Source organism: Glycine max, chromosome 19 (assembly GCF_000004515.6).
Source record: "Glycine max cultivar Williams 82 chromosome 19, Glycine_max_v4.0, whole genome shotgun sequence".
Classification (NCBI taxonomy): domain Eukaryota; kingdom Viridiplantae; phylum Streptophyta; class Magnoliopsida; order Fabales; family Fabaceae; genus Glycine; species Glycine max.
This window is the reverse complement of record NC_038255.2, coordinates 2102029-2113435: the sequence shown is the minus strand read 5'-3', so window position 1 is coordinate 2113435 and position 11407 is coordinate 2102029. Positions and strand designations below refer to the sequence as shown.

At 31.8% G+C, this 11407-nt stretch overlaps 1 protein-coding gene across 4 annotated transcripts; it reads right to left on the bottom strand.

Annotated features, from left to right (window-relative positions):
* Positions 1–948: 948 nt before the first annotated feature.
* LOC100499647 (serine/threonine protein kinase-like protein) lies at positions 949–6210 on the bottom strand. Of its 4 annotated transcripts, none has more exons than XM_014771321.3 (7): positions 6054–6205; positions 5549–5935; positions 4490–4860; positions 4249–4384; positions 3735–3871; positions 3531–3654; positions 949–1906 (listed from the first exon to the last, which is right to left on the bottom strand). In XM_014771321.3, exons 2-7 carry the CDS (start codon positions 5733–5735, stop codon positions 1398–1400), a joined length of 1464 nt encoding a protein of 487 aa, XP_014626807.1. In that variant the 5' UTR covers positions 5736–5935; positions 6054–6205; the 3' UTR covers positions 949–1397. The 4 variants fall into 4 exon arrangements, with proteins under 4 accessions (XP_014626807.1, XP_040868308.1, XP_006603648.1 ...); XM_041012374.1 differs by having other exon boundaries at positions 6094–6198; XM_006603585.4 differs by having other exon boundaries at positions 5549–6210.
* Between the last annotated feature and the right edge of the window lie 5197 nt (positions 6211–11407).

Genomic DNA, 11407 nt, shown 5'->3' with positions numbered 1-11407 from the left:
GATGACACTTTAAATAATAAAAAAAGAATGTTATTTAAAACATTATAAGAACAGAAAATAAAATAAACATAATTTACAAGGATTAAAAATAAAACAATAATTTTGCAAGGATAAAATAAAAAAAATGTTAAATTGTAAGAACTAAAATTGTATTTAAGCTTAAAAAATAAAAACATTTGCTCCCTAATGACCGATGAAAATAATGACCGATGAAAATACAAGAGGGAGAGCTTTGTGCGGCCAGGAAAGAGTGAGAGAGAAAATGTTTTAAAAAGATAAAAATTATTTCTATTTTTCTTTGAAAAAAATATTTTTGTAAATAGATGAAAATGAGTATTTTGAACAACAAGTCATTGGTATTTTCCTAAAATCTTATACTTAAACTTTATGGATGAAAAAAATATGATCGAAAGAAAAGGCTTTATTAAAAGTGATTTGATAAGTTCTTGGAAGGTAAAAAAAAAGAAAGAGAAGAGACCGTATTTTGAAAAGGTAAAAAAATATTTAATTTTAAAAATACTTTCCTAATCTTATAATTGTCAATAAATTATAACCAATAAAAAATTTATTTTCAAAAGTATTTTCCTTACACTTCTCCTTATTAAATAATAAGATGAGCCCACGTTAGAAACTTATAACTCTACCACAGGTTGTGACCCTAAGGCAAACATGTGGAGCCACCATTTTAGGAGATATCACTATCTCTTATGCACAACCCAGCCTATCAAATTGGACTTCCTAATCATAAAAGATGATAGTTGAATTTGGAAATGCAGAAGGGAAGACAATTTCTTTCTTTTTTAGTTGAATTTTCAATTTTGAAATGTACAAGGAAATCGGAAGACTATTCCATTTCTAAGCAAACAACACATTTGACACCCCGAAAAAATAAACAACAAGCCTAAAGAAACCACCAAAGAGAAACGAACCCTGCATGCTCATCATCACTTTTTAGGTCACTCAAACATTTCTCTAGTACAAGTACAACATTCGATTGCATCAATCAGCATTTACTGAAATGTATATTGTCCAATGAGTGTGTAAAAATCTATGTCTAACATGAGTTAACACCACATTTTTTTTCCTCTTTACAAAAAATACATTCTAGAAGGAACGAAACCCAAGACAAGGTGGAAGAGTTAAACAATTTCAGTGAATAACAGTTTCATACTTGAAAACTGTATATGACATGTCCCTACTATTACTATGTAACATTAAACTGTCTCATGCACTTACCTTATTTGAGATTATATAATGAAACTAAGACTTTAATAATTCCATCAGGTTTCAGATAAACTCTCCCAGACACACAACAGTTGCTGTATGTAGAGCTGGTGGCCTAATTTGTGGGAACTGAACGAATAGACAATCAAATTAAAGACAGTGAACAGTTATTCTTACCCAATAGGTTTTGGAGACTTGGTATGATGAAGGTATGGAGAACCATGTGGAACATTTGGACTAGACAATGTCCTTACAGGTTGACCCTTCCTTGGCACAGATACTAACTGTGTTCTAATACCGTTTTTATGATTCGGCATGGACATGGTTCGATCTACGCGCGCAATCTGGAAGTGATAAGATGAGATTGCCATGTCCTTGAGGCTTGGCAGAGGCTTTAAAGCTCGAACAACTTCACTCATCAAGGGTCTAGATTTTGGATCACGGCTAAGGCATTGAGCAGCCAGCAGGGCAGCTTTCTGCGCCCCTTTGACCGAGAAGTGGCCTTCAAGGCGGGGATCGATTATCCGGTAGAACATCCTCCGGTCTCCCAGTACAGGTCTAGCCCACTCTACCAGATTGTGTTCCCCATTTGGTCTTTTCTTATCAATGGATCGCCGGCCTGTGAGCATTTCAAGTAGCACTACTCCAAAGCTGTATACATCACTTTTTGATGTCAAATGTCCTAATCACAATTGGACAAGAGTGCAACATTAGTGAAAGAGGTTAAAAAAAAATAGTGCCAAAACTGATCATGACTTGAACAAAAATGTGGTTGACAGCTTGCTATTGACATGTTAGAGTATTTATTAGAGATATTAGTTAAATGGAGATTAGTTATTAGTTGTTCCTAGTTAGTTATTACTCAGTTAATGCTTATAAATGGCTTGATGTAGTCACTTTTACTCATTCAATCAAATAGCAATTTTATTTTTCTCTTCTCACTTAAGCTCAACCATGCTTTCTAACCGTATTTGTAAAGGATTTAATTGCCAGATTCTTCATTTTGTACCATTGTGGTTGTGATAGCTATTGATATAATAGCTATCCTTATCTCTCACATAAGAGTATAAGGTTTTAAGTTCAGAAAATTTAAAAGGCATCAGGTTCAATCTTAGGCATCATCAGTATGCTTATAGATAGTACTTAGTACTTTGATCATCATTTAACAGTTAACACTTTTAATTTGACTATTTCTTGGAGAACAATGCTATTTAATTATTTAACAGTATGCAATGAGCACATACATGGGTAAAGAGTTAAAAATGGAAGGAAATAGGGAATAACTCAGAAGGGAGACCAATAAATTTGTTTGTAATGGATTAAAAAGCAGATATTCCATTCCAAACACTTTCTCAGGCTTAATGTCATAAGATGTAGTTGGAAAACAAGAAATACTTTGCCCTTCTATATTAAAAAATTTCAAACGAAGAGGAGTCACTATGACACTATGAATCTGGGTTATCTTCAAATCTGAACAAAGATTTTAAACAAACTAGAGATATACAGTAGGGTAGACAAATTAAAGCTTAGAAATCTAAGTACCATATGAAATAATCAGAGATGCACCTAAAGTGTACATGAGAAACTTGGAACCTCCCATCCTCCCAATATATTCTGAATACATGACATTTCCTCCTTCAACAGGAGCACTTTTAATTTCATCTAGCTATTACAACTGGGTTCAGAGTGTAATTAACATGAAACAATCTAATTGGTGATAGAAAATAAAAGGTATCAAGGAATTGGCAGACATTTAGTATTTTAATAGTAAAACTTCTGATATATGAATAAAAGAAGAGAAAACTCTCAATTTGGAACTTCAAAGTTACACACATCACCACATTAGTCCTTCATAAATTTTGTCCAATTAGTCCCTCAAAGATTTAAAAGATCACCGTATTAGTTTTCCAAAGATTTTCTCACCAATTTACAGATGTAATCTATCACCAAATTAGTCTCTCAAAGATCTAAAGTATCATATCATAAGTCCTTATGTAGAACTGAAGTAGTGTTAAAAAAGATCTTTGTGGGACTAGTTTGACAACAAATTAAAAATTTGAGAGGCTAATTTGGTCAGAAGAATGATCTTTCAAGAACTAATTTGGTGACCAAAACTTTTGGAGAACTAATGAGGGTTTTCTAATAAAGAAATCATGATAGCCCAAGAACTTATAAAATGCTAGAGCTTAGTTTAAAACTATACACGTGCAAATTTTAAATAACTTTAGCTATCTAGAGTCTTAGTTATATATTAAGTTTAAGAAACATTAAAAGTTGAAAAGGAATAAAGAAGGCTCAAAACTCACCAGTCATCACATACTCAGGAGCAGCATAACCATATGTTCCCATAACTCTTGTAGATACATGTGTCTTCTCCCCCTCAGGACCATCTTTGGCAAGTCCAAAATCAGAAAGCTTGGCATTGTATTCCTATAAACATTTGTTTTTTTAGATTTTTGCTTTTTGGTTGGAGGATGAATAAGAAATAATTAATACCTTCACCTACATACCGCATCTAATAGTATATTAGATGTTTTGAAATCACGATATATTATGGGCCTCTGAGCCTCTTCATGGAGAAAAGCAAGACCTTTGGCTGCACCAAGTGCAATTTTCATTCTGATAGACCAAGGAAGAGGCAGGGGCCCTTCAACATAAAAAAATTGTTGTTACCAGAAAAAGAATTAATCATGACCATGATTTTTTATTAGTAGCATAGTGCCAAGCAGAAAGAACAAATGCATTATTGGAAGAGAACCATTTTGATTTAGTTTTTGTTTTCTATATGCATGAAAGCCTGTGAATTGAATAACTAAAAGCTTCAAAATTTATGCTCATTTTCAGCCAAATTTTAACTCAAGACTGATAAATGATAATTATTTTATTTGATATATGTGTCAAATGTCAAGGCATACAAATTTGCTGCAGTTCTAATGTGTTACACATAATTAAACAAGCAGTAGTGAAGACATGCAATACAAATAGAAAAGGTTTACCAAAGAAAAAAAAAGGTTAGTAGAGTACTTCTAAAGAGGTGGTTCTCCAAACTGCCTCGGGGCATAAACTCATAAACCAGTAATCTTTGGTCATCTTCAATACAGAAACCAATCAACTTAACAAGATTAGGATGGACAAGATCACCAAGATAATTTAATTCAGCCTGAGAAGAAGTAAAGAGAAAATGAGAATGCTAACACAATAAGAACTATGACATAAAAAAAAAAACGAAAAGGATAGAGTTGAAGAGGATATGTGAGTTTCATACAAGCCACTCTTTGTGACCCTGATGTCCATTGTGGTTAAGAGTCTTGACCGCAACCGTGAGTCCAGTACCTGGTTTCACAGGTGCAGTTCCATTTTCCTCGATCCAACCCTTGAAGACACAACCAAACCCTCCCTCACCAAGAAGACTCTCTGGTCTGAAATTCCTAGTTGCCACCTTAAGTCCATTGAATGTGAATTTTCTCATACAAGAAGCAAACTTCAACTCCTCACTGAATTTTGGTGTGGAAGGGTTACTTTCCGCATCGCTAGCTGTTGTAGAGGACTCTTCAGTAGCAACAGTTTCCTTTGTGATTTTATCAGATGCAGATTTGTTTTCCTCTGATCCAACTACCACTGATTTGACATTTTCACCTAAAAGCAAGAATAAATGGACACCATTACATGATTTGATCACGGCCTTCTTAACTTTATACAGCTTCATTGCAATTACATTATACTTGTATGATAACAAAATAGTAAATACATCACAAACTTGTCCATGCTAATTCAGAGCTACTTTTATGATTTCCTATATGATTGAATTATATGATTCTTTGTCAATACTAATTTTTTCACCATAATTTAGTGTAAGGTGTGTATAGTGATGTTATTTAATACTTAATTCTCAGAACAATCAGATAAAGTTTACAGAATATTTTTCTCGGCTCTTTGCCGAGCATCTAGTGCATACAAAAGAACATGCCGTGGTCCAAAGGTAACGGAGAAAAGAACGTGGCTTTGATTTTGAAAAGCTATAATTATTTGCAAATGAATTAGTTAGATCTCCAACTTCCTCAGCACAAATGCACAACAATAATTCACTTCACTTTTATTGCAAGAAACTCAGAATTCATGTAGTTTCTCAACACAAATTTGCAGTCTCAAACACAAAAAGAAAAAAAAAAGAAAAAAAAAAAAGAGGCTTGGTTAGATCGTATAACCAAAAACGTAAAGACAAACAACCATTTTTGGCCACCCAAAATTGATGTCAAATGACAAATATAACATATAACATATTTTTTTATGAAACTAAGGAACTTTGATGTGAAAAGAAAATTACCATTATGGGCCTTAGTGCCACTTATGGTGCTATCAACTTTTGATCCTGAAGGTATGCAGCTCCCAAAGAAGCTAAATCTAAACCACCATTTTCTCTCCTTTCCAGCACCTTCTACCTTCTTCTTCCTTTCATTTGACTTGTCCACATCCAAACTCCCTGCTTGAACTGCATTACTCCCAAACCCCATCTTCCAAAAAACTCTCACAAACAAGTTTCCATAGCCCAAAAGCCTCAAAATATAGATACAAAGCCACCTCAACAACTTCAAGGCCTCCAAAGTTCAAACCAACCCACTTGCAATAATTGAACAATTTTTTTTTTTTGTTTCTTTTTGGTGAACCCGAATATAGTTCGGACGAAAGTCAAGGCCTAATCTCTCAAGTTACACTGCATCAGGTATTGAATGTTAGAGAAAAAAAAAAAAAAAGCTAGATATTGGAAGTAGATAAAAAGAACAATATCATTATGGTTTTGAATGAAAATGTTATGAAGGATCAACAAACACATGTGCACTGGTGAATGAATGAGACCATCACAACACAAACCAAGTTGTGAAACTGAGATCAAACTCCAAAGCAAAATGGGGTGGTGAGAGAGAGAGAGAGAGAGTTGTGTTGTGTTGAAGAGGAAAGCGGGAGAGTGCTTGTGACATAGGGAAAGTTTATTTTATTTTTCCTCAGCGGGTAGGTCGGGCAGGCTTGAAAATATGAAAAAGTGAGAAGTGGGGCAGGGAGGGCAAGAGAGAGAAAGTGACAACCATTTCTTTTTGCTGCTTTTTGAAAACAGCACTGACACTTGGTAAATTGGAACCTACGACATAAGACTTTTCACTTTGCTCTCTAAATTATATTCCACAGATAATGTTGTTATTTCTTCTTCCTTGTGGAAAATCATTGTGCAAAGCAAAAAAGGGTGAAGTCTTCCCTCACTTTGCTTCACACGAGGTCTAGGACTATTCTTGGTAGAGTTTAATTTCTTTTTTAGATTAAGATTTTTTTAAAAAATAAATATAAGAAAAAGTGTAATTTTTTTTAACATAACATCAAGTTTAAATTAAATTAAATTATTTTTTTTTATATTTTTTAAATTATTTTTAATTTGACATTTAATAAAATTAAATAAAATAATAATAAATTATATTATGACCAACTCTTGAAAATGATATTTACAAAAACTCTTACAAAATAAATGTAGTGTATATAAATCATTTATGGACGATTAATTATTTATTGTCAATGTCATAAATTCATTATTTAACATAATTAAAATATTTAAAATACATAGAATCATGTATTATTATAAGCTTTAAAAGTTTAAAATATTACTGCATAGTGCAACAAATCAATATAAGCATATTACAGATGGGATTTGGTTTTATTCAAATTAGTTTTAATAAGAACAACCCAAAAAATGAATCAAACTGTAATAAAAAAATACAACTTATTTACAAAAATAAAATATAAAATATTCAATTTTTAAAATAAACTAAAATCAAAATTTGTCTTTTTTTTAGAGGAAATCAAAATTCTGTCTTATTTACAAAGACTAGCAAATATACTAAGTTTTTCTTTTTCTATTTATTTTTTTGTATTCTTTTCTTTATCTATTTAAGTCCCCAAAGAATGTTATGATATTTTAAAGTTTTGTATTTACAAATGAGACTTCATTTAGTTTAACATGATTGTATTCTTAAAAAAAATGAAGTTTATGATTGTAACGTCCTCTATTCAGATCATCAGATGATGGGGATTAAGATTACTATTTGTATATTTTTTGGCCCAGTAACCTTGTTTTGGTGTTCATATTTTTGGTTATCATTTCGTGGTAATTAAGGAATTTGCCTGGCACTTCCAGGGTTGCAGTCCTTTACAATATTCTCAACAAGGAAGCAGAGACCAAGAGCAGTCAACTTGGGTCTTTGGGTTACGTTTTTGTGATGTTAACATGCATAAAAAAAGAGGGTTTTTTTTTTTGAAATAGACAAAAAGATATTGAGTAATAGTAATTACTAATTTTTGGATATAACAACATTTGTATGATAAATTATTCATTCATACGTGTTAATATGGATCTCAAAATATATTTAAGATTTTGATTTGGATTCATTATCATAAAAGATTATACTAAAATTTTGGACGCTATATATTTAAATTCCTTAGAACCACCATGTTTGTAAATGTTTAACGATTTGAGATGCGTTTGTTTTTATGTTGAAAAAGCCGTTCCATGTCCATCCAACATTTTCTTAAACAAAAAAGAAGAAACCTGCATATGTTTGATTAAAGTAATTCCAACTAGATTGGTATCCCCCCATTCAAATACAGGACATCCTAAATTCATTAAACCATAAAATGAAAAGGACTAGACAAGTAAGCATGGGGGACCAAAACAAAGTTAGAATAGCACTACCTAAACCTGTAGTTAGACAAACCTGTCTTATCACTTACAAAATAAAATCAGCTATCATTTCTTCTCAGTCACATTGAAAGTGAACAATTGCAAAGAAAATTGTGCAAACTTGAAAACAAACACACTTGATATTTCTTCACTCACCTAGACGCTGCCTTATACAAAGAAACCAATCGTTAAATTAAAATTAAGATGATAACGGTATGGAATATTGTGGTATCATCAACAATGAATATGCATAGTTTGGTAGCTTATCTTTGTGCACCACAACATTTGTTTTTTCTATAATTTTTTTGGTCAATGTAACTTAGGACATAGGAGCACTAGCATTACCATCCATTCATGTTTAGACACCTTATCTACATTTATTGTTTTCTTTACATAGTTAGTATTGATATTCATTTTGCATTATATTGGCATTGGCACTCATTGCAGGCCAACTTTATGGAAAGTTTTGTGAGCTAATAGAATTGACGAAGGAAGAGACAATGGAATCAATCATTGTCACGGTGCCCTTGATGCCTTTAAAAGGTTAGGTTGAGTCAGTTTGTTGTGGCCCAGTACAAATATCTTAATTTCCTTGAAATTATTTTATAATTATAACTTTATGAGATTATTCTTGTCTACCTCTATTTGAAAATAGTTAAACAATTATTCATTAATTTACAGTGTAACGAAATTTTATATTATATAAATCATCACATATAGTAAGTTATTGATTTTATGATAAATATCTTGAAAGTTATATCACGATAATTTTTTATTAACTCATAATGCAAAACTATTCAATACATAATGTAGGTCATTAAACACTTTCATATAGTAGATATATAGAAAGTGTTTTGTATGGCTTTTTGACTAAAAAAGAGTATTTTTTTTTTGAATTTATGAAATGAAAATAATTTTTGAATTAATTTTTAAATGAGGGTAAGTAATATGGATCCTCGTGACTTTAAGACAAGAAGTCATAATTTTTTTTGTAATTTCTTACAGTTTTATAAAAAAATAAATTAAAAAAAATAAAATAAAAAAACAGAAATCACATGAAGTTTACTACTTATCTTAAAGTTGTAAGGATCTACATAACTTATCCTCATTTGAGAATTAATTAAAAAATTATCTCATTTGATAAATTTTTTAAAAAAAAAGCCTTTGTGCTTACAACCACATCACCCATGATGCATCTTAGCCTGATGTTGGCTTCATGCATTTTAAAGAATTCCTGAATACGTTAAAACTAATTCAACTAGATATATGAATATATACGACTTTGGAACAATATTTTAAGAATTGCACTGGCCTCTCTGAACTGTTAATAGCAAAAGTTTGAAGGTTGAACAAAGATCCAATCAGAGTTAATTTCTATGCCCTTAAATAATATTACATGTATATGCATCAAGGGTTCACAATGAATTTAAATATAGAATTAACAAGTTTCTCACATATTATATGAATATTTATAAGTTAAAATTTAAAAGATATAAATCTCATCTTACCAAGAAATAAAATTTTATATTTAAGAAAGAAAAAAGTATAATAAAATGCATTGTTATTAATGATAATGACAATTTTATTTTATTAAAAATAGGAATAAATTTAAAAAGATAAGACTATTAAAATTGAAGAAAAAAATTACAAAAATAATTATTTAAATCAAGACATTATTTCTATGTCTATGATTTTATATGTTGTGTTAAAATTTAAATTCAATTCAGGATTAATTAAATTTATGTAATAACATTTGAGATTAATAAAAATTAATAAGTGAAATATTTGATCTAAGAAAAGTCACACGATTTAGTATGTCGTTAAGGGTTTGATTTTCAAATCCGTCTGTATAGAAAAGTATCTATTGAGATAGACTAATCCCTTAAATAGATCTTAGTACATCAAGAAATTAGTCCTTGACTTGCAAGCAGAAAATATCTTAGGTTCATCCAAAAAATTCATATGACTTACTAAGAAAGAAAAATATTTATTTTTTTCTTCACAAATGAGTAGTAAAGTTCGATATATAAGAATTTATCATTTTAAAAAAATTAATAAATATATTACCATAAATTGGCTTCCAAAATAAAATGTGGGTAAACACAAGTAGCTAAGGATAACATGTTTTGTAAGAAGTATTTTTAATAGAATATCAAAAGGATATTTTTGTCTTTTCATTTTGTCTAGGAGGGTTAAAAGTAAGTTGGGGTTTAAATAGTAAGGCCTAAAATGGAAGAGCTTGCAGCCCAGCCCACCCTTACTCGCGTTTGATGGACTAATAGAAACGGTCCAATAAAGTGCTGAGTGTTGCTAGGTGCACCCAACAAAATTCATAAATGGCAAAAATGCCCCTAGCCTATTTTTTGCTTATAAAAGGTTTTTTTTTTTCCAGAAATGCACACAGCCTCCATTTTTGTCCGCTTTTTTTTCTCTGTTTTTGTGGTTTTCGGGCGGCATTGTCTCGGGTTCGTTGGTTCGTTGTGAAAGGTTAGGTGCGGTGAAGGTGAAGGTACGTTGCGGTGGTCGGCGACGACAAACGAGGTACGCAGAAGGTGGTGCGTATGTTGCAGACGTACGGATCACTTCCGGATCAAGTTGATCCGTAAGAGACTTACGGACCAACTTGATCCGGAAGTTGTGTGTCAAACGTTACGGATCAACTTGATCCGGAAGTCTGTTACGGATCAACTTGATCCGTAAGTTACGGATCAAGTTGATCCGTAATAGACTTACAAATCAACTTGATCCGTAATAGACTTATAGATCAACTTGATCCGTAACAGACTAATTTATGGTATTTGTTGTTTTTTGAATTTAGTTTCCTTTTTTTCTTTTAAATTACTAATTTTTTTTATGGTCATTTGTTGTTTGATTTGGTTAGATGGACGAAGATGAGTGTATGTATGAAATAATGTCTGAACGAGCGGATATGGATTATGAAAATGCAGAAGCATGTGGTGCGAATGAACCACATGTTGATTGTTCAAATGTGTTCAAGACTTCTCAGGTTATAATGTTAATGTTTGTCATAGATTTAATAAAATGAATACTGGTAGAAAACTTAAATTATGTGGATTTCTTTGTAGGTGTTTGAGTGCCGAGAGGATGTTTTGCGGTGGGCTCGATCCGTGGCTCATGAAAACGGATTTGTGGCGGTGATTTTAAGGTCGGACACAAACACAGGTAGTAAAGGAAGGACTACGTTTGTGTTAATTGGTTGTGAAAGGAGTGACGAGTATAGGTGTAGGAAAAAAGAATTTATCAGAAGAGACACTGGGACTAGGAAATGTGGGTGTCCCTTCAAGCTTCGTTGCAAGCCAGCGGTTGGAGGAGAAGGCTGGATGAGGAAGTTGATTTGTGGAGTGCATAATCATGAATTGGCCAAGTCATTAGTTGGACATCCATATGTGGGACGATTGACTAAAGCTGAAAAAACACTTATTGCTGATATGACGAAGTCCA

Coding starts and splice junctions, on each gene's coding strand:
- LOC100499647 (XM_006603585.4), bottom strand. CDS start 5,735: ATGGGGTTTGGGAGTAATGCAGTTCAAGCAGGGAGTTTGGATGTGGAC. Junction 4,861..5,548: donor TGGCACTAAGGCCCATAATG/GTAATTTTCTTT, acceptor TCTTGCTTTTAG/GTGAAAATGTCAAATCAGTG. Junction 1,907..3,530: donor TCCTGAGTATGTGATGACTG/GTGAGTTTTGAG, acceptor AATTGTGATTAG/GACATTTGACATCAAAAAGT.